The 24334-nt window shown below is 42.7% G+C and overlaps 1 protein-coding gene across 1 annotated transcript in view; it reads left to right on the forward strand.

The window, feature by feature from the left end:
* SYCP2 (synaptonemal complex protein 2) overlaps positions 1-24334 on the forward strand; it is a 162624-nt gene that overhangs the window by 76388 nt on the left and 61902 nt on the right. Inside the window, exons 29-30 of the mRNA XM_073606390.1 lie at positions 4195-4371; positions 18418-18601. Coding sequence (XP_073462491.1) covers positions 4195-4371; positions 18418-18601 — 361 coding nt within the window. The remainder of the gene's footprint in view (positions 1-4194; positions 4372-18417; positions 18602-24334) is intronic.

Raw genomic sequence — 24334 nt, forward strand, 5'->3', positions numbered from 1 at the left:
AACCTCACCCTGCTTTAAACTTCTCCACAACTTTATCCCTGACCTGTCTGGTGTGTTTCTTGGCCTTCATGATGCTGTTTGCTCACTAAGGTTCTCTAACAAACCTCTGAGGGCTTCACGGAACAGCTGTATTTATACTGAGATTAAATTACACACAGGTTCTCTCTATTTACTAACTAGGTGACGTCTAAAAGAAATTGGTTTCATTAGATTTTAGTTAGGGGTATCAGAGTAAAGGGGGCTGAATACAAATGCACACCACACATTTCAAATATTTATTTGTAAAAAATGATGGGACTCCAACTTAGTGTTGTTGGTGTTGCAAAAAACACCATTCGTGGATATTACAGGGATCTCACTGCTAACACTCTCTCAAAAAAGTGCCATTCCTAGTAGCCATTACTTCAGTGCTTAGAGTAACTGAACTGGCAACGTTGTCTTGCAGGTCTCCATGTGATCTTTCACAAGGAAAAGGTATCCTGTGTTTGCTGAAAGTGGTATCGGCTTTCCTTTTCCAATGTCTACCAATGAACACATTGTGCTTCTGTCGCCTTGTCCCAAGTTACATAGTTACATAGTAGGGGAGGTTGAAAAAAGACACAAGTCCATCAAGTCCAACCTATGTGTGTGATTATGTGTCAGTATTACATTGTATATCCCTGTATGTTGTGGTCATTCAGGTGCTTATCAAATAGTTTCTTGAAATGCCTCTACGTAGTTTAAGGTGAAACCTCTTTTCTTCTAATTTTAATGAGTGGCCACGAGTCTTGTTAAACTCTCTTCTGCGAAAAAAGTTTTATCCCTATTGTGGGGTCACCAGTACCGTATTTGTATATTAAAATCATATCCCCTCTCAAGCGTCTCTTCTCCAGAGAGAATAAGTTCAGTGCTCGCAACCTTTCCTCATAACTAATATCCTCCAGACTCTTTATTAGCTTTGTTGCCCTTCTTTGTACTCGCTCCAATTCCAGTACATCCTTCCTGAGGACTGGTGCCCAGAACTGGACAACATACTCTAGGTGCGGCCAGACCAGAGTCTTGTAGAGCGGGAGAATTATCGTTTTATCTCTGGAGTTGATCCCCTTTTTAATGCCAATATTCTGTTTGCTTTGTTAGCGGCAGCTTGGCATTGCATGCCATTGCTGAGTCTATCATCTACTAGGACCCCCAGGTCCTTTTCCATCCTAGATTCCCCCAGAGGTTCTCCCCCCAGTGTATGGATTGCATTCATATTTTTGCCACCCAAATGCATTATTTTACATTTTTCTACATTGAACCTCATTTGCCATGTAGTTAGTTGTCCATCCCATTAATTTGTTCAGATCTTTTTGCAAGGTTTCCACATCTTGCGGAGACGTTATTGCCCTGCAAGTTAGTCCCCTCAATGTTGCTTTACATTCTCTGTATTTAGTTACGATGATTACTGTGTATTTGAATGCCATGCATGGTAGCCCAGAATTATATAACACAAAAAATGGCCCTGTAGATATCCAGTGGGACCAAAGCACTCCACAAAGCAGCCCCTGATTGGGTAGGCAAAATCAAAATGGTTAATGTGTAATGTCAAAGTAGCAGTATACCACTTTGCACTTTGTTTCTCTCTCCCATTTTGTAGGACAGAATCCCAGATAGAAGTTGTAGAGGTCCTACAGGGACCTAGAAGCATCACCCGCTACTATCCCAGGCTAGATCTGGCAAAACATTGTCCAAGCATATATCATCAAGCACCGAGAACCAGTGTATCTGGTTACATTGCCACACCACAAGAGCAGTAATTACTTCCTGGACTTTCTGCCATTAGGCATCCGTTTTTCAGGTTTCTAAGGTGGCCAGTTGGTCATCAGTTCACACGTTCACCAAGTTTTACTTGTATCGTTTTTCTTTCAAGATGGTTAGTCTCTTTTTCCATTCCATTCTTTCATTGTGGCATTGCTATGGGTTGTTACAGTTGGTAATTCTCTAAAGCAAATACAGTATGTGTCCTATATGGAACAAAAGAGGAAATATAATTTTTGTACTCTCCTTAGAATCCTGTTCCCTATGTTCATTGGATGACGTGGATCCTGCTCCTCAGGTTTGCAGCTGCCCGTATGTGTAATTACTTTTGTTCTGTTATTTGCACTGTCATGCCAACTTGTCCACAGTATGGGGAGAGGGGGTTTGGCGACCAGTAGGGGCCTCCCCCATACTAACTTTTGTATTTTTGTTGCACCTGGCCTCCTACTCCTACAGGTGGCACTCTACCCAGTTGGCGTTTATCTAAAGCAGATCGGTGCCCCCCAATGAATGCAGAGAAAATGATTTTATGGAGAGTACAAAAAATCTGAAGCAACTTTAGTCCTTTGACAGCAGTGGACAATCTTTAAACCTTAGCTGTACATTACTTTCAGTGCAGTCCCATCACTGAGGCCTCATTCAGATGGAGGCTGACACCCATAGCTGTGAATGAGTGCCATGTTCATTCAGCTTCAGCTGCTGGGTGCTGTGAGCAGGCAGCCTGTTCTTTTCTTTTGGAACTCAGCATATGCACAGCCACTTGTCCCAATTTGACAGTCATGTGACTGCGGGTGAGTGGCACCCAGCACAGACTGTCATGGCTGTGGGTGTCAGCACCCATCTAAATGTGGCCTTCTTAGTTGTGAATAATTTACTTAATACATCTAATGCAGTCACTGTTTAAACTGAATTAAAGGTAAAATGTTTTGACCTTAAATGAGCTAAAGTCAAGTAGTACAACCTACTAAACCTGCCCATTCTGCTTCTGTAAAGTCAGAAAAAGTAACAGGCGCTGCTCAGGGATCCCAGGGTAGCCTGCTGCACACCAAGACATCGGTCACATGATCTTGCTGAAAGGAAGAATTGGAGTTCAGGTAGGGAAAACTGATCTACTTTGGAGAAAATCATGTGACCAGTGCCTTAGCATTTAGTGACTGACTGCTATAAAGTTGTGGCTTCTACAACCAAGCACAGTATTACAGCTCTTTTTTTTACATTTTCTTACTTTAAAGGTTGGCTTATTTTACTTTTGATCTACAATCATTTGTGACTTTATCTACTTTACCAGGTTACCAGAACATCCTTTAAAGCAGAACTTCAGTAATTTTTTCATCTTTCCATCTATTAAATCCTCTGCCCTTGTTGTTTTAACTTTGGATAGTAAAACATTTTTTTTCTGCCAGTAAATACCTTATACAGCCCACTTCCTGTTTCATGTCTGGTAAAAAGCCTAGGCTTATGACATCATGTACAGCTCTCTCATTTTCGTGAGAGTTTGCCAGGAAGGGAGGGGTGATGAGTCATAAGAAGGCCAATGAGAGCTGCAGAGCTGGAGGTGTGCCTCTGTGTAAATCCGGGAAGTGAACAGGCAGCAACATCAGCTTCCCACAGTATAAATGGTTGCAGCCAGACTCAGTGGAGGGAGATTTCTGCAGCATATTTGGCAAGTACAGAATCACAGTATATATAAAATAATATGCAAAGTGGTTGGAGGGAAGCTTCAGAATGGCAACTATGTTTTTATTACAAATTATAAGAGCAGACTGCAGTTCTTATTTAAGTACTGACATATTTCATGTTGTAGAAGCTAGTGGCCAGTTACTACACTTTCTGTGGTTGTACACCCTTACATATACCTAGTGAGGAGACTGGCCTCAGGTGATACACCGAGATGAAACAAATCCTCCAAATAAGTTGTACCTGTTTATCTGTAGTCTTCTCTTCATTTGTTCAAAGTCCAGAATTTTTTCATCTTGTCTGAGCTTTCAGAAAAAAAGGGGGCAGAGAGCTGAAGTGACACTGCAGAGTTCAGTGAGGAGAGCTCTGAGAGCTGATTGAAGGGAAGGAACACCCTCCCCCTCCTTCACACAGCACACAGGAAGGGAGCTGAGGCTATCACCCAGCTGGAGACCCTTCCCCTGTCACCTTTCTTCTCTTGGTGTCAGGAAAACTTCTCAGAAGCGATTCATGCTGATAGCAGAGGAACGAAGCAGCAGACAGAATTTACAAAAGTGTTCTTAAGCGAGACAAGTGCACACTATAAAGGGATATGCTTAATTCATATTTGATGTCTGAGGTTTACAACCACTTTAAAAGCCTTGGTGATTAAAGAGATGATTTGGCAGCTCTGCTAACTGGTAAATTATACTAGTTAGGGTATGTTTTTAAACTGCAGGTGTTTTCTTTATTTACTTCAAGGAAACAGTTCAGCAGAGTACTAACAAAGAAGTTGAACTATTGAACAAAGTTATGGAACATAAACGCCCTCAGAGAGGAGGGGCTGTCAAGAGGAAATGCTATAAAGAAGTATCCGATTCGGAGTCAGAATCCGAGGATCCCACACCACCTGTTAGAAAGGAAACTCCCAGAGATCAGGTACCAGTTACTAATGACTAAAAATAAGATATTCCTCTGCTCAAATCCCAATTGTTCATACACATATATAATAAGAGATCGGGTGCTAAAGGGGTATGACCACATGTAAACACAAAAAACTCTGGATGAACCCTCTGCAAACAGCCATAAACCCTTTCTAGCAAACTGTGCACAAAAACAGGGATTTTTAGTTCGCATACATTGCAGCACATGTTTAAACTGGCCAACTATGTCAAAGTAAAAAGAGGAGAACAGGCGCCTCCAGGTAAGAACTAATAGCATTTAATGAATTACGGGTGCAATTATCCACTTGCATCAAAGTTATGGAAGTCCGGCACATGTCCTATCCACACTGATGTGGCGTCCGTCCGGCGCTTTAGCAGCTTTTCTTGCCCAAGAGAAGGGAATCCTGTCCAGCAGTATATCTGGGAGGCTGGAGAGCAGTGACTGAGGCTTGGTTGAAGCTGAGGGTCGGTGTTGGAACACAGCGTTGGGCACGGTGACGTCACTGGTGGTCGTGATGACATTTCGAAGCATGCGCTCAGGCTAACAAGACAGGCGCGCTCCTTTCTCAAGCTTACGGGACATAGGCTGTTAACAGCCTTATATGTGCATTGGTTGGCTGCCATCTAGTAGATGGAGTGGAGATCTTACATCTTATAGAATAGCAGCACAGTTGATGTGAGAAGAAGGGGAGGGGGATCGGCAACATATAAATATACAAATTGTTTAGAGAGAATTAAAAGATGACATTATAATCAATAAAAACATATATAGGAGAAGCTTTTAAGAGATATTACAATACATTAATTCTGGTGCCACTATTGCATAAAATATATTAATACTAAAAAATAGTAGTATATATACATCTGATTATGAAATTAGATTACTATATTAATTAGAAGTGGGCAAGTTGATAAGAATAGATATAAATTTAAAATAAATGAAGATATAAATAATAAAAATAAATATGAAAATAAATAATAAAATTAAATAAAAATATAAATCATAATGAAGACAGCCATCAAATTTTCCACTCGCCTACTCGCATTTTGCGAGTGAAAAATGAGGTCTGGTGAGGAGCTGGGCTGCCTGGGAGCGGGGGGGGCGAGCACCGCCGTCGGGGGGGGGGGGGGGGGGGGGGTGAACGGGAGCCCAGAGAGAGTGTGGAGGAAAAGAGAGGGCGGCCGGATCATTAAAGCAGAAGGGAGCGTGGAAGAACAGGAGATACGGCTTGATCACAGAGCGGGGTTTGCACGCTGTAACAGTTTACATTACAATTGCTGTCCGCACGCCGTCACACACAGCCCCGCCCTCCTGACCTTGCACCTGTGACAGACAGAACGCCGGTCCAATGCCAGGGCGCCTTCTGTCTGTCACAGGTGTGAGGTCAGAAGGGCGGGGCTGTGTGACGGCGCACGGACTGCTATTGTAATGTAAGCCGTTACATCATGCAAACCCCGCTCTGTGATCAAGCCGTCCTCAACGCCCTCTTCCGCTATAATGATCAGACCGCCCTCTTTGCACAGGTGAGGCTGCACAATGGACACAGGTGAGGCTGCATGATGGACACAGGTGAGGTTGCAGTGGTTAGGCTGCATGATGGACACAGGTGAGGCTGCAAAGATGGACACAGGTGAGGCTGCAATGATGGACAGAGGTGAGGCTGCATGGGTGAGGCTTCAGTAATGGACACAGGTGAGGCTGCACGGGTGAGGCTGCAATGATGGACACTGGTGAGGCTGCATGATGGACACTGGTGAGGCTGCATGATGGACACAGGTGAGGCTGCAATAATGGACACAGGTGAGGCTGAAATGATGGACACAGGTGAGGTTGCATGGGTGAGACTGCAATGATGGACACGAGTGAGGCTGCGTTAGTGGGCACTGGTCACGATGCGTTGATGGGCACGGGTGAGGCTGCATTGATGGGCACGGGTGATAAAGTTGTTAATAATTATTTGTGTAACTTAATTCTGCATAAAACATTTAAGTGAAATTTCTTGAGAATTTATGAGGGCGTGTATAGGGGCGGGGCATGGTAGGGGTTGGGTGGGGCAACTGGTGACGAGTAACCCTTAAGTAGCTCAGGACTTGTAGCTCAGGACTTTTGAGCCCTGATAAAGAGACTATTATATTGGGGATTAATTAAACAGAATTAAACATATATCACTATTGAGAGCCAGATAGGGGCCGATGTTTAGAATGCCAGAGACATACATGTTTATATACATATGCATACGCATGCACATGTATACACGTATATGAATACATTTACAGTGTTTTGTGCTTCCAATTAATAAGATTAATTGATTGCATCAAGTGCTAAAAGGACAGATAATTTAAAATAGTGTCTTCCTCAACATGTAGGGGGATGAGCTGTTTGGGAAAATAGAAGCCCTGCTTTGGTGCAAGGAGAAGAAGGGAAGAAAAAAGGAATTATAAACTGTATTGCATATATCTGGCGGATACACATATATATCAAACATTATAAAGGGTAAATGAAATTAATATTATGGCCCGCTTACAAAAAACAGTATATGAATTAACTTACTTATGGGTCAGAACGCCCACCACCCCAAAGATTTTATTTTTATGATAACCATCATTATGAAGGTAATGCCTAAGAAAAAGGAACAAAATTCAAATTATTATTATAGTATAGTACTGTAGACACCTCTAATGCCTCGTTTATGCCCCCAGGTGACAGGGTGTCGAGAGAATAGATCCAATAGGTATCCAGTTCACAGAGTTTATAGAAACTCTCAGCCTCAGAGAGATGTTTTTGGATCTGTTCCACTACCCATACCTTTAGGACATCAGTGGATCCTTTGTGATATTTGGAGAAGTAACGAGGAACGCTGTGTTTTCTTTGCCTTCCTCGACCTTTCTCCGATGCTGGCCAAACCTCTGCCAAAGTGGGCGGATAGTGCGGCCTACATAAAGTTGGTGACAGGGGCAACAGAGGCAATATACGTAATCAGATCAGCAATTATAGATTTCGCTGATGTTGTAGGTTTTTCCTTTTGTGGTAAATTGTTTTTGTTGCATAAAACAGCAGGTTTTACATAAGGGTTTTTTGCATTGGAACATACCATACAACGGAAGTAGACATATGTGTGGTATAGACTTGATGGGGCGAGGTTTTAGCTTACTGGGAGCAATTTTGTTTATGTTGGGTGCTTTTCTATACGTGACTTTGGGTATATTGGGCAATAAGGTTTTTAGATGTAAATCCTCCAACAGTGTAGGCCAATGTTTCTTTAAAATTGATTCCATTTTTTGTGGTCATAGTGGAATCTAGTAGTAAAACGAACTGGTTGGTCGAAAACTCCTTTGTCTCTCTGAATGGGTGTATCTTGTGCATAGTGTGTGTAGGCCTCTTGAAATGGCTTCGTTCTGGTCTCCTGAATTTACGTAAACACGGAAGCGACGTCATGACGTCGCTTCCGGTTTACTCGGCTGCCAATGGCACCGGATTTTAAAAAATATACAGTATTCAGAATCGCCGTTTTCGGCGATCTGAAAACTTTGAAGTGCAAAGGAGGAATTGGAAGTCTTTTAGACCCCCGATCCCTCCATAAAGAGTACCTGTCACCACCTATTACTGTCACAAGGGACATTTGCATTCCTTGTGACAGCAATAAAAGTGATCAAATTTTTTTTTTTTTTATAAACACAATTTAATAATATAAAATAAATAAGAATTTTTTTTTTCCAAAGCTCCCCTGTCCCCGCGAGCTCGTGCAGCAAAGAAAACACATACGGAAGTCGCGCTCGCGTATGTAAACGGTGTTCAAATCACACATGTGAGGTATTGTCGCGATCGTCAGAGTGAGAGCAATAATTCTAGCACTAAACCTCCCCTGTAACTCTAACCTGGTAACTGTAAAAAAAAATTAAAGCGTCGCCCATGGAGATTTTTAGGTACCGTAGTTTGTCGCCATTCCACGAGTGCGTTCAATTAAAAAGCGTGACATGTTTGGTATGTATTTACTCGGCGTAAGATCATCTTTCACATTATACAAAAAAATTGGGCTAACTTTACTCTTTCGTTTTTTTAAAATGCATGAAAGTGTCCCTTTTCCCATAAAGTTGTGTTTAATACACCGCTGCACAAATACCGTGTGACATAAAATATTGCAACAATCTTCATTTTATTCTTTAGATTCTCTGCTAAAAATATATATATAATGTTTGGGGGTTCTAAGTAATTTTCTAGCAAAAAATACGGATTTTAACTTGTAAATGCCAAATGTCAGAAATAGGCTTAGGCATGAAAGGGTTAAATCAGTGGGTTTAATTTCCCTTTAATTTATCATTCCATCATTTGTGACTGTGTTTTTTTTCTTGTTTTGGGCTTACTGGACAGTATGACTTTAACATGTAGCACGGCAATGGGGTTAATTTACTAAAATTGGAGAATACAAAATCTGGTGCAACTGTGCATGGTAGCCAATCAGCTTCTAGCTTCAGTTTGTTCAATTAAGATTTGACAAAAAAAACTGGAATAATTAGGTTCTATGCAGAGCTGCACCAGATTTTACACTCCAGTTTAAATAAATCAACCCCATTGCTTTATATTATGTTCTGATATGCATAAATAAAGCAGCACTTATTTGCAAACTGTATGTGCTGGTGATATACACTCACTGGCCACTTTATTAGGTACACCTTGCTAGTACCGGGTCAGACCCCCTTTTGCCTTCAGAACTGCCTTAATTCTTTGTGACATAGATTCAACCAGGTGTTGGAAACATTCCTTGGAGATTTTGGTCCATATTGACATGATAGCATCACGCAGTTGCTGCAGATTTGTCAGCTGTACATACAGTTGTGCTCATAAGTCTACATACCCTGGCAGAATTTTTGATTTCTTGGCCATTTTTCAGAGAATATGAATGATAACACAAAAACTTTTCTTTCACTCATGGTTAGTGTTTGGCTGAAGCCATTTATTATCAATCAACTGTGTTTACTCTTTTTAAATCATAATGACAACAGATACTACCCAAATTACCCTGATCAAAAGTTTACACACCCTGGTGATTTTGGCCTGATAACATGCACACAAGTTGACACAAAGGGTTTGAATGGCTATTAAAGGTAACCATTCTCACCTTTGATCTGTTTGCTTGTAATTAGTGTGTATAAAAGGTCAATGAGTTTCTGGACTCCTGACAGACCCTTGCATCTTTCATCCAGTGCTGCACTGACGTTTCTGGATTCTGAGTCATGGGGAAAGCAAAAGAATTCTCAAAGGATCTGCGGGAAAAGGTAACTGTATAAAACAGGAACGGGATATAAAAAGATATCCAAGGAAATGAGAATGCCAATCAGCAGTGTTCAAACTCTAATCAAGAAGTGGAAAATGAGGGGTTCTGTTGAAACCAAACCACGGTCAGGTAGACCAACTAAAATTTTAGCCACAACTGCCAGGAAAATTGTTTGGGATGCAAAGAAAAACCCACAAATAACTTCAGGTGAAATACAGGACTCTCTGAAAACATGTGGTGTGGCTGTTTCAAGATGCACAATAGGGAGGCACTTGAAGAAAGATGGGCTGCATGATCGAGTTGACAGAAGAAAGCCATTACTACGCAAATGCCACAAAGTATCCCACTTACAATATGCCAAACAGCACAGAGACATGCCTCAATCCTTCTGGCACAAAGTCATTTGGAGTCAACAAGGCCTATGATGAAAGGTACACCATTCCTACTGTGAACACGGAGGTGGATCGCTGATGTTTTTGGGATGTGTGAGCTACAAATGCACAGGAAATTTGGTCAAAATTGATGGCAAGGTGAATGCAGTGTGTTATCAAAAAATACTGGAGGAACATTTGCATTCATTAGCCAGGAAGCTGCGCATGGGACGTACTTGGACATTTCAACATTACAATGATCCAAAACACAAGGCCAAGTTGACCTGTCATTGGCTACAACAGAGTAAAGTGAAGGTTCTGGAGTGGCCATCTCAGTCTCCTGACCTCAATATCATTGAACCACTCTGGGGAGATATCAAACGTGTAGTTCATGCAAGACAGCCCAAGAATTTACAGGAACTGGAGGCTTTATTCCAAGAGGAATGGGCAGCTTTACCATCTGAGAAGATAAAGAGCCTCATCCACAAATATCACAAAAGACTTCAAGCTGTCATTGATGTTAAACGGGGTAATACATGGTATTAAGAACTGGGGTATGTAAACCTTTGATTAGGGTCATTTGGGTTTCTGTTGTCGTTATGATTTAAAAAGAGTAAACACAGTTGATTGATAATTAATGGCTTCAGCCAAACACTAACCATGAATGAAAGAAAAGTTTTTGTGTTATCATTCATATTCTCTGAAAAATGGCCATGAAATCATAAATTCTGCCAGGGTATGTAAACTTATGAGCACAACTGTACATGATACTAATCTCCAACACATTCCAAAGGTGCTCTATTGGATTGATAACTGGTGACTGTGGAGTACAGTGACCTCATTGTCATGTTCAAAAAACTAGTTTGAGATATTAGAGCTTGGTGCATTATATCCTGCTGAAAGTAGCCATCAGAAGATTGGTACACTGTAGTCATAGGATGGTCAAGGGCTGGAGATAGTCGGCAGCAATGCTCAGGTAGACCGCATAGTTTAAATGATGCTCAATTGGTACAAAGGGGTCCAAAGTGTGCCAAGAAAATATCACCCACATCATTACACCATCACCACCAGCCTGAACCGTTCATACAAGGCAGGATGGATCCATGCTTTCATGTTGTTTACACCAAATTCTGATCCTACCATCTGAATGTTGCAGCTAAAATCGAGACTCATCAGACCAGGCAACGTTTTTTTCAGTCTTCTATTGCCCTGTTTTGGTGAGCCTGTGTGAATTGTAGCCTCAGTTTCCTGTTCTTAGCTGACAGGAGTGGCATCTGGTGTGGTCTTCTGATGCTGTAGCCCATCTGCTTCAAGGTTTGATGTGTTGTGTGTTCAGAAATGGTATTCTGCATACTTTGCTTGTAACGAATGGTTATTTGAGTTACTGTTGCCTTTCTATCATCTTGAACCCATTGTTCTCTGACATCAAGAAAGCATTTTTGTCCACACAACTGCAGCTCACTGGATATTTTCTCTTTTTCTGACCATTCCCTGTAAACCCGAGAGATGGTTGTGCATGAAAATCCTAGTAGATCAGCAGTTTTTTAAATACTCAGACGAGCTCGTCTGGCACCAACAACAATGACACGTTCAAAGTCACTTAAATTCCCATTTCTTCTCCGTTCTGATGCTCGGTTTGAGTTTCAGCAAATCGTCTTCACTACGTCTAGATGCCTAAATGCATTGAGTTGTTGCCATGTGATTGGCTGTTTAGCAATTCGTGTTACCGAGCGTTTGAACAAGTGTACCTAATAAAGTGGCCGGTGAGTGTATTGTACTTTTGTTTCACACAATGCCAGTCAGGAATTGTTAAAGCATTTTCGTCATTTTGGTCAAATTCAGTTTAGTGTGTGATTGGAAAACAATATCAATTAGTAAAGAGAATATTCAAGTTAATAAATGCTGTCTTTGTTTCCTTATAGCTTATAAAGGTTTCCATTTTGAAATTGCAACTACATCACCATCTAGTGGCTATATTGTAAACCTCATGTACAAATTTGTTGTTAAAGTGGATGTAAACACTCTCCAATAACTAGTGAAGTGAACAGCCACATATGATACACAGACATATAACAAATCTCCCTACATAAGTTTTACATGTACAGTATATCTGCTGTCTTCAGCTTTCTATATTCTTTTGAATTCTTGCATCGTGTTAGAATTTTTACTTCCTCATTCAGCTGTAGGAGTGTAGTCTTGGCTTACGCTGTGTGACAGCTGATTGGAGGAAAGGCACACCCCTGTTTACTGTGGCAAACCATCTGTGATTCCTTGCGGCTGCACTTTCCCACAGCCTTCTTGGACATATGACGTGTCGACTGAAAGTGGGGACTTGTACCTGTCAAAACCAAGTACCCGCATCCCCCCCCCTCCCAATAAAAGCTCCAAAAGTAGAACAGGAAGGGAGGGGGAGGTATGAAGCGGAACTTCCCCTTTTAGGGTGAAATTTAGCTTGAAAGTGTATCCACACCTCAAAACTGTTTCATTTGAGGTCATACCTCACTGTAAACAGTTTTCTTAAAGCAAACCTAAAGGCATGAGGGCATGTCCAAGATGCCGACGGGAGAGGATGCTCAGTAACTGAGCTCCTGGAGTCCAACTAGTTTATCCTGTTTTTTCCCGGTGCCTAGGCTGCGAGTGCACTGTGGATCGGTCTCGGGTGTACAGCGGGGGCTCCGGGACATGCCCAGCGGTATGTCCTGCCATTCCAACTCAACAGCGGCTTCCCTGGACAGAGCAAGAATCAGAGTGCAGGCCTCCATTACTGCGCACATGGTGTCTCAAACGGAGGCATTGGATTCCCCTCCTGCCACGGCAGCAGACCTTGCGACTGCCATGCAGACCATTACCACAGGCCAAGCAGCACTTATGGATAAAATTGACCACCTGCAAACCACCTAAACCACCAAACTCCTTCAGCGGTGGGTGGCGGCGGTGGAGCAGTGGGTCTCGGCAGAGGAAGATACCGTTAGAGAGCACTCTGGGGACCTGCATAACCTGAAGCTTAAAGTAAAAACCCTAGAAAATCGCGCTGAAAACCCAGAGAACCGGAACAGGTGCAACAATCTGCGGATCATCAGCCTCCTGGAGGGAGCAGACGGTACTGACCCCACTGCATTTACCGATCACCTCCTCAAAGAGCTAATGCCTAGAGCTCGCTTCTCCCCCTTCTTTACTGTAGAAAGGGCCCATCGCATGCCTGCTGCATGTGGCCCTCAGGGTTCTCCTCCTCGCACGTTTATATTCAAGCTGCTGCACTTCAAAGATCGAGATATGGTGCTGAGGGAAGCCAGGGCCTTACAGGAGTTAAAGTTCGAAAATGTTAAATTTATGATCTTCCCTGACTATTCCGTGGAAACCCTCCTTCCCCTGAGGAGGTGTCCACCTGGATAGAAAAGGTCCGCAGGCGATAGGGAGCCCCTCTCTTCTCCCCCCACCCCCCCCCCCCCGTGGTGGTTTTCCTCCTCGAGCTCCTGGGATGATCTAGCTGCCTGCCTACACCACTGAAATTTCTGCAAGGCCTGCTGTTTACTGCTGCTATTCACTACTATGTTTGTATCCTGAAGGTACTCTATAGGACCAAGACATGGAGGGGTACCGGGCTGTTTTTTTCCAGTCTCCTGTTCCTCCATGGTGCCCTGAGAGGGCTGTGTTGGATGCCACGCTCCCCCCCACCACGGTATTACTGTACAATTTGCATCCTCCTCCCGTGGATCCTCGTCTAGTTCACAACCTGTTATATATTGCCAGGCGTCTGAGGAGGGGGATGCTTTGCCGGGACCTGTGGAAGCTGATATGCATAACATATTACAATATCCGGACAAATTTTTCTTGCTGCCCTAGAATTCCCCTGGGATGCACTACAGGCACTTGGCCAGCTCTGGGGCACATACATCTGCCTTATGGATCCTTGCAATATGTCTACGAGTGGGAGCAGTGGTGGATATCCACAGTTTACATGTTACCTTATAGGCGCAATACTGTTATTTTTTTAACACTAACGCCCTGTACACACGGTCGGATTTTCCGACGGAAAAAGTGCGATCGGATTGTGTTGTCGGAAATTCCGATCGTGTGTGGGCTCCATCGTACTTTTTCCGTCGGAATTTCCGACACACAAATTTGAGAGCAGGATATAAAATTTTCTGACAACAAAATCCGATCGGTTAAATTCCGATCGTGTGTACAAAAATCCGACGCACAAAGTGCCACGCATGCTCAGAATAAATTAAGAGAGGAAAGCTATTGGCTACTGCCCCGTTTATAGTCCCGACATACGTGTTTTACGTCACCGCATTCAGAACGATCGGATTTTCCGACAACTTTGTGTGACCGTGTGTATGCAAGATAAGTTTGAGCCAACATCCGTCGTAAAAAATCCATGGATTTTGTTGTCGGGATGTCCGATCGTGTGTACAGGGCATAAGTTTGTACCCCCAGTGTATGCTGGGAGATAGCACCGGTTCTGTTATCCGGACTCCTATACACGGTCTATGTACTGTACTCCAGAGGACTGTACTCCGGTGCCCTCTTGCACATCGTGCCCCCACATGGGCATACTGCCCTTTTCTGTTTTGGGTGATGGGCCTCCTCCAGATGGGGTGGGGATTGGGGGGGGGGTTTGTTACAGTTCTGTTTCTCCAAACACATGCATGTACGTGTCAGTATGCCTTCTGCAATGTATATCTATTGTTCTGTCCGGGGATGCCTTTAACCCTGATAATGTATGGTGGTGTGGAGGGTGGCCTGCCTGTGACCTCTGGGGCCAAGGTTCAATTTGCAATTTCTCTTCATATAGATTTGCTGTTGGAAATTCCGAGCGGTGTACACAATTCCGACACACAAATGTCCACGCATGCTCGGAATCAAGCAGAAGAGCCGTACTGGCTATTGTACTTCATTTTTCTCGGCTCGTTGTATGTCTTGTACGTCACCGCATTCTTGACGTTTGGAATTTCCAACATTTGTGTGGCCATGTGTATGCAAGACAAGTTTGAGCCAACATCCTTCGAAAAAAAATCCATGGTTTTGTTGTCGGAAAATCCTATCGTGTGTACATAGTTTTAGCCTGACAAAAATCCTGAATTGTGTTCCTCTTACCGGGCAATATCTCTCTTAAATGTTGACTTAAAAATACTTGCTGAAGTATTGGCCGGCTGATTGAATTCTGTAATCACAGCTTTAATCCACCCAGACCAATCTGGGTTCATGCCAGAAAGAGGGACAGATATAAACATACTCAGACTGATGACACATATGGACAGAGCTACGGAGGACAGCCTGGAGGCAGTGGTATCCCTGGATGCCAAGAAAGCATTTGACTCGGCTGAATGGGAGTTCCTCTGGGCTGTCCTTCGAAAATTTGGGTTTGGACCTGTCTTTATCAAATGGTTGCCAGGGCTCGGGTGCGTACTAACAACTCACTATCCCCGGCCTTTCCACTGGGTAGAGGTACCAGACAGGGGTGCCCCATCTCACCGGGGTTGTTTGCGCTGCCAGTGGAACCCTTGGCCTCGCAGGTACAAGCTGAATCTGCGGTCAAGGGAATTCAAGTGGGGGTGGTCGAGGAGAAAATATCCTTATATGCAGATGACATTATCCTGTATTTGAGCGATGTCTCCTCTCCCCTCCCTGCGGCCTTACAGATAATTGATGTGATGTGAATCCCTCATTTATCCCTTGAATTCTTCCCAGCCTAAACCACCTATGCAGAGCCCGCTAGTCTGGGTGGACAGCTTTAAATACCTGGGGATACGTATGGGCGGGCTGATTACTAGGTATATGGACCTCAAACTGACACCCCTGCTGGCGTCATTTTCGCAGTGCTGTACGGACTGGAAGTCACTCCCCCTTACTCCGAGTAAATTTTAACAAAAATGATTTTTCTCCCTAAAATTTTTGTATTTCTTTAGAAACTGCCCTCTCTTGATCCCAGCTTCGTTTTTTTTAATAGACTGAAATCCATCGTCATCTCCTTCATTTGGCTAGGTAGGGTGCCTAGACTGGCGATATCCACACTGCAGCTATCGGTGGGACAGGGTGGACTAGCTCTCCCCAACTTCCAACAATACTACTGGGCAGCCGTCCTAGTGACAGTCCGCTGGTGGTTTTCACAGCCCAAGGATAATCCGGCGGTGACCTTGGAGGCAGCGATCCTGGGGTCATACGCTACACTCAGCAATTTAGTGTTCCGTGGGGTTAGGGCCCACCCTGAGTTAACAACTTTGATGCGTACAGCAATAACAGTCTGGCACCAGGCTAGGGCAGCACATCGTTCTCCGGAGACCCTCTATCCCCACACACCTCTGTGGGGCAATCCCAATCTCCCTCATATGCCCAGTGTATCCGATCCTCAGGTATGGGCCTCTAGAGGCATAGTGGGGCTGAAGCACCTGGTGACAGGGGAGTAGGTTGAATATGTTTTCAGAGCTTAAGACAGCACACAACCTTCCCAACTGGATGTTCTTTTGATTGTTGCAGGTGAGACATGCCTTTCAGCACCAATTACCCAATGGTATCACCCTTGAGTCGGATCCAGTGGAACGATTGTTATCCACTAAAGTCCTGATAAGCCCGTTGTCCGCTCTATATTTCCATTTCTCTGCATCCCTGCCTTCTAAATTAACTAAGGCTTTTATGAAATGGATGCAGGATATCCCATCCCTCACTTATTAGGACTGGGAGAGCTGTGTTTCCTCATATGTTTCCAATCTGATTTCTGCAAGAGTCCATTTTTGATACAACTAAAATTTTTACACAAGGCCTACTATATGCCACGTAGACTGGCTGCTATCTACCCGGACAGATCCCCATCCTGCCCTTGCTGTGGAGACCCGGAGGCCTCCTTTATACATATGACATGGTCCTGCCCCCTCTTGCAGAGCTTCTGGGAACAGGTCTGGGGGGGTATTAATCAGGCTGCAGGGACAACACTTCCACTAACTCCTAAGGTCATGCTGTTGAATGTGATCGCTGACCCCACAGTGAGAAAATATACCAAACTGTTCACAATATATTCCACATACTAAGCCTGCAGAGAGATTCTACTGAAGTGGAAGGCTGAAATGCCGCCCACCATCACCACCTGGTGGACTACCCTGAATACTGTCTTACCCTTGTATAAAACAATGTACATCAACAGGAACTGTCCGAGTAAGTTTATCAAGATATGGTCCTCCTGGATAGATTCCTGGGGTTCTTTACAACTGGAGACATCTCCACCCAGCCTAGAAGCGGATCCTTAGTTTCATCTCCTATACTGGGCCGGGTGAACCATGGTCCGATTGTCGTCTGCCCCCCTCCATTATCATTCTTCTTCACCCCCCTTGGGGATCCTCTAATATTCATACAAGATTTACTGGTCTGGGTGAGAGTGCTCTCCTGGTAAAGGTCTGATCTCTTTTTCTAATGACCCTGTTGAATACGATTGACTGGTGTTCCCCATACAGATATATGTAAATAATGTATACTATAGATATTTTTGCACCATGTTGCAATGTTTTGTGATACTGACATGTGAATAACTTTGAATAAAGTTCTTACTTTGTAAAAAAAAAAAAAAAAAAACCTAATCGTATAGTGGGGTGAATAGACATATCCCAGTTATTTCCTAAACGTTTATTGGAGAGCAATGACATTCTATGAACAATAACAATTAAAACAATACTCAAAAGCTTCAAATAATTGTCTTCTTGGCAGGGGTGCCTAAAGATACACCAATGCTTGCATGCTGTCTGATCCGTAAAGAATAAGTATGTCGCCAGCACACCTTGTATTTCGCAGATTGCATATTATGTTCTGATATGCATAAATAAAGCTGCACTTATTTTCAAGCTGTATGTGCTGGGGATATATTGTACTTTTGTTTCACACAATGTCATTAGGAATTGTTAAAGCGTGTTTATCAACTTTGTCAAATCCAGTTTGGTATGTCATTGTAAAACAATATCAGTTAGTAAGGAGAGCATTCACTTTTACAAATGCTGTCTTTATGTTTCTTTATAGCTTATAAAGGTTCTCATTTTGATGAATTGCAACTACACCACCATCTAGTGGCTATATTGTAAACCTCATGTAAAAATTTGTTATTAAAGATGATCTTTTTCTCATTTTATCAAAAATTAAAAGTCAGCAGAGGGGAGGAGTAGTGGATAGGATGGAAGTCCTTTATGGGGGGGTGAAGATCCGCTTTAATGAATAACATTATTACTTTTATCTTTGCTATGTTTAATATTATGCCCCAATAATATTTCCTTCCAAGGCAGGTTTATAATCAACATGGTTATGGAAAATGTCTGTACTTTCTTTTCTTTAAGCTTGGTTGTTCCATATATGATTTGTAAAATGACATTACTATTATAGAACAACACATATTTAAATGCGATTTTATGTTCATAGTATGAATTCCAATCAATTAAGAAAAAGGTGTCAATAGAAATACCACAGAAACCTGAGAATCTAATTAGAAAAAATCAGAAACCTGAGGATAGTATGGTTTCCAGCAAATTGGACAAGACCCCATACAAGATGCCAACAATATCTCCTATCTCATCAAGTCCTGAATCTATCGAGCAGGTTAGAGGTTAGTAACAACTCGTGTATAGTGTACAATTCATGACCCTGCATGGTTGAAGTACCAAGCTTTCTGTTTTATTTTGTACATACAATCTATTGATCGACTTGTGTACAACCAGCCTGTGGGGTTTTTCCAGAACAATCAGAACACTGATTATGTTTTTGTATCTCTAGTCCAAGTTAGTGTAGAGTGCACTGTAAGTAGCAGCTTACATGTGGGGATGAGAGTATGTTGCCCTTACTTAAAGCGTAACTCCACTTTTGTTGAGAAAAAAAATTCCCCTCTGGGTGATCTATGTACATTGCAAGGATTATAACAACCTTTGTTGCAGACCTTTTGTTATTCTGAAGTCCGTGTATGTTCCTCTGTGTTGAGTGGATCTAATGGGAGTGGTTTGATAATTATCTGCTGGGCACCTGCACAGCACTAATGAGGAAATCTGCTGGACCTTCATCCCTTTAGATGTTATTTTCTATTGGGAGAATCTCACCAAAAATTACATTTTTGTTGCAGGGGATGCCTAAAATCTGACTTGTATCTTAGGCAGACTTCTGGGAAAATTGGTGAACGAATCACACAAGCAGGAAATTGTGTTTCTTGCGTTTGGTCAGTACACACGAAAACAAAGTTACACTTTAAAGGTTTAACTGACCTTAAGTCTACCAAATCCCTTTTGTTGAACTTGGAGGAATAAAGTTAACTTTTAAAACCTATGATATAGTGCGCTGTAATGTCAGTTTGCCAGGCATAATAAAATCTTTACTTTGATATAAAGGGATTAGTAAAAAATACTTTTTACCTATCCATTAAGGGACACATGAATTCCTAAAATACTTAGGTTGTCAAGTTATAATGCTGCCTTCAGGAGAAATGGACACTGGTAATAAAAAAGCAGTTGGATTGCACAGAATAACTCTGCCCACAACATCATGCCCTAATTTTTTTTCTAGTGTCTTCAGGAGAGTGGATGTGTCTTCTTCAGCTCTGCTGTTCTCTATTAATTTGGAAAATCAACAGCTGTTGGTAGATTTGTGCAAAATTCTCTCCAGACAGCCAGCAAGTACTAGTAGATCCATGCTTGATAACCTAAATAGCTATTCGTTTATTCAGATCAGCTTGGGTTCCCAGTTAATTTTCTATATCGATGTTTCATCTGTGTCAGGCTTTCAATCAGTATTGACTGATGTTTGCACTCCAGTTTACACTATTCAGTCAGACCGGGGGTGGTTTGATTTACTAAAACTGGAGAGTGCAAAATCTGGTGCAACTCTGCATAGAAACCAATCAGCTACCAGGTTTTTTGTCAAAGCTTAATTGAACAAGCTGAAGTTAGAAGCTGATTGGTTACCATGCAGAGCTACACCAGATTTTGCACTTTCCGGTTTTAGAAAATCAACCCCAGTATGGCTGGACATTTGTTATGGATTTACTGGGGAATAACTTGACCCTGTCTCTACAGACTCAACTTTGTTAATGTATGTGGCAGAGTGATGCTGTGTGTTGGGGATTTTTTTCCTACTGCGTGTCTTAACACTAGCTTTATTGAACCAGTTTTTGACATTTGTATTTTTATATTGGTGTCACTGATGTTTCTGGTTTCTCCAATTTACAAGGGGCTGTACATTTCAGGGCCACTGGGTGTGTCTATGGTGACCTGTGCTTACTTGTACTTTGCAAGTTTTTTTCCACTCCCCTGTTAAATCCATCAGACGCACTGGATTCCTCTGATAGAAAAATCATTTAGACCAAATTTGGTCTGTGGCTGTAACACCCACACGTGAAAACAGATCTCTTTGGAGTACTCCGTGGAATAAGGATGGATAAATGGATGAATGATTTTTAGTTATTCTTTAGCTTCCTGGTTCTGCATTTGCATGGTTCACCTGTCAGTGCTCATGCGTAGCGCACTGGTTATGATGCCGGACTGTGGACTTCTTGTATCAGAAGCATTTTCTTCTGCATGGTCTTAATAGGACAATGTCTCTTTATATAATATTTTAGATTCTATTTATCTTGAATGCTACCAATGGCAAAAGCATCCTTCTTCCCAAATGGAAGAAGCCTGGGGAAGTCTACCCCCTCTCTGACTGTTAAGAAATGTTCCTTCTGCTTTTCCAATTCCTTATTGAGACCCTTCAAGCCGGGTCCTCAGTCTGCCCACAACATCTGGCACTCAGTCTGCACAATCTTTAGACAAACATTCTTTGACATACGGATGATTCCCCACTTTTCAGAGTGTTTGGATGCTTGTACAACTTGCATCTCTGATGCTTGGGTGCAGGGAGTGGTGTCTTAGAGCTACGAACTGGAGGTTTGCTCCCTGCCCTCTCTTTGGTTTCTCAGCTCCAACCTTCTCGTGTCACCCCACAGAATAGCATATCTCTATCGAGACTTCCCAGGTAACTAGATCAGGAAATGTTTCCTCCAACTTGTTTACCATTTCCTTACGCAGAAGGCATTTGCTGCATCTTGGATCTCAGGTTCTGATTGTCTTCGCTTGAATCCAGAATTTATGCAATAACTCCACCATTTCTGTCATTGTCTTCCTTCACCAGGGAAACTCTGATGCCGCGTACACACGGTCGGACTTTTCGTCTACAAAAGTCAGACAGCCTGTCCGACAGACTTCCGGCGGACTTCCGGCGGACTTTCGGCGGACTTGCAGCAGACTTTCTAACGAACGGACTTGCCTACACACGACCACACAAAAGTCCGACGGATTCGTACGTGATGACGTACACCGGACTAAAATAAGGAAGTTCATAGCCAGTAGCCAATAGCTGCCCTAGCATGGGTTTTTGTCCGTCGGACTAGCACACAGACGAGCGGATTTCGGGGTCCGTCGTACTTACGACGTAAAGATTTGAAGCATGTTTCAAATCTAAAGTCCGTCGGATTTGAGGCTGAAAAAGTCTGCTGAAAGTCCGGAGAAGCCCACACACGATCGGATTACCAGCCAGCTTTAGTCCGTCAGCGTCCGTTGGACTTTTGTAGATGAAAAGTCCGACCGTGTGTACGCGGCATGACTGTGTCTCCACTACCAGTTGATAACCCTTTCATCCTCCTTCTTGCACTTCAGGTCTTTACAAAAGTGGTATCTTCACTGTTAGCTATGCTATGCTATTACGATATCCCCATTGTGAGATAGTTAGTTGGCCTCCTGTTGAGGGGACACTCAGTAAAGACTTCTATTGGAAAACATGGATTTGACTGTTCAGAAATTGCAGCAGTTCAGGTGGATCCTGCACCCTTAGAAATTGTCACTATAACCAACAAATCATTTGGAGTAGGGTTGCACCGATACTAGTATCGGTATCGGTGCTGATACCGAGTATTTGCACAAGAATCGGTACTCATGCAAATGCACCGATACCTGAAACTGATACTTTCAGGCTCGGTTCTTTGAGCTATCAGTGGGTCTACCCTGTTGACAGCTGAAGTGTTAAAGAAGTCTGGTAATTGGAGCTGTCAAAAAAAAAAGAGCAGCCGACAATGTTTATTAACAACATTGCTCAGCCGCTGAAACACTAAAATAAAAAGAAGCATTGAAGAAACTATCTTTCTGTTTCTTCATCTGCAGATCAAAGGGATGAACAAATGTTCCTCTGTTTAACCCCTTATTAACCCTTAATTTTCTCTAATCAGCCTTAATTAACTCCCTATTCTCCTCCATTTAATTATTTTCCCGCTTTTTTTTTTTTTTTTGTTCATTTTTAATAACGATAAACAATTAAAACTTTTTTTTGTTTGCTTTGTTAGTGAATATTTTTACACATATATATTAACATATATTTACACATTTCACGTTGAAAAAGCACAGAATTAAAAAAAATCTATTTTATTTGTAAATAACTTTTCCATGCTTTATACCATTGCTGACAGCTGAAGTGAAAACAAAACAGTTGCGGTAGGTATCGGTAATTGGTACCGTCCTGTACTAAAAGAAAAGTACCAGTACTCGTACTCGTAAAAAGAATGATATAGGTGCATCCCTAATTTGGAGTATCTGAGTCTAGTTCTAAACACAGCTCAGGAGAAATGTCAGACTTTTTGGTCTCGGACTCAAACTTTCTAGACTCATTACGCTTCGCTTTTGCATGATAGTCCTGGGCTTGATGATAGCCTCAATTTAAGTCATTTTCATTTGTCCAATTTAAGTCCATGCCTCTATTTCGTTACGCAGTCATTGGGTAAGTCAGTCAGGTCCCTGCACAAATCGATTTGTATGGTACAAAGGACAAGATTGTCTCATGCCTGGTGGCTCAGGAAGCTGGCTTTAAATTCAGGAAATCTCTTTCATTCCCATATTCTGGAAGATTGTCATGACAGATGCCTGCCTGTCCGGCTGGGAAGGAGTCCTGGGCACCCAGTTGCTGCAGGTAACCTTGGACGTTACTGGAGTCTTATCTTTCAATTACCATTCTGAAACTTCGGGTCTGCAGCGTTAGACTATCCTGCTGGAAGGTCATCCGATCTGGATTCAGTCAGACAATACCATGGTGGTGGCATATATCAACCATCAGGAGAAATCAGAAATCTCATCCTGCCAGGACAAGTAGTTTGAATTCTTTCCTGGATGGAATTTCAGATTTCCTCTTTTTCCGCCTATGCATGGACAATTGGCTGACAGACTTCCTCAGCTGGCACCTCCTGGACGCAGGGGAGTGGTCCCTACACCCGGAGATGTTTTAGGAACCTTGTCAAAGGCGGGGAACACTGAATGTGGATCTTCTGACTTCCAGGTTGAACAACAAAGTGGGCAGATTTGTCTCCAGGTACACAGATTCTTGTGCAAACGCAGTGGATACTCTAGTGACTCAGTGGGATTAAAACATTTGAATCTATATAAAATACTGTATCTGAAGCATCTTGCTATCTGCTCTTGTAAGCTAATCCAGCAACTACAGTTAATAAAATGCATAAAGCACCCCAGTAACAACAAATCATGGAACAAAATCTGTAACAATCCATGCATTTCTATCTCTGAAAATTCTTTGCTTTGCTGGATCAAGGTAGAGGGTGTTCCGATGCTCCTCATTTCCTCATGAGGCTAGCCTGCAATGTGACCTTTGGCACTGGGCTCTGCTTGTAGCACTGTCCAGACTTTTGTGTACTGTTAGCTGCACAACCCTTTACCAGGTCCAGAGCTGTGGCACAGCCTCTGGTGTTACCTAATCTCTGAAGACTCACTTCATGAATAGGCTCTTGAGGCTGAAGCACATTGGTATTTTTTCAGCATAGCTTTGGAAGCCCTACCCACACCGCTGGGCTGGTAAATTGCAGGTTAGCCTAAATATGACATTCACTCACTGGGTTCTGCATTATGGCGCCTCCCAGACTTTCTGTAATGTGTTAGTTAGCCCCCAAGCACTTTCCAAGTCCAGAGCTGTGGCACATGCTCTGGTTTGACCCTGTCTACAGGCTCACCCTGTGATTAAGCCTTCAGACTGAAGTATTTTGAATTTCCTCAGCTTTGCTTATGGAAGTAAATTGGAATTTCCTCAGCTTTGCTTTTTCAAACCCTACCTGCACCTACTGCACTGATAAATTGCAAACTGACCTGCACTGTGACCCTCAATGGGCTGTGCATTGTGGCTCTTTTTCAGACCTCTGTTTACCATCCTATTTGGCAGGAAGGCATTTTCCAGGTCCAGAGCTTTGGCTCAGCCTCTGGTGTGACCCAGTTTGTGCAAACTCATTTGGTATGCAAGGCCATCTGTCCTGAACAACTTTGGCATT

This window comes from Aquarana catesbeiana, linkage group LG12, assembly GCF_042186555.1.
Source record: "Aquarana catesbeiana isolate 2022-GZ linkage group LG12, ASM4218655v1, whole genome shotgun sequence".
Taxonomy (NCBI): Eukaryota; Metazoa; Chordata; class Amphibia; order Anura; family Ranidae; genus Aquarana; species Aquarana catesbeiana.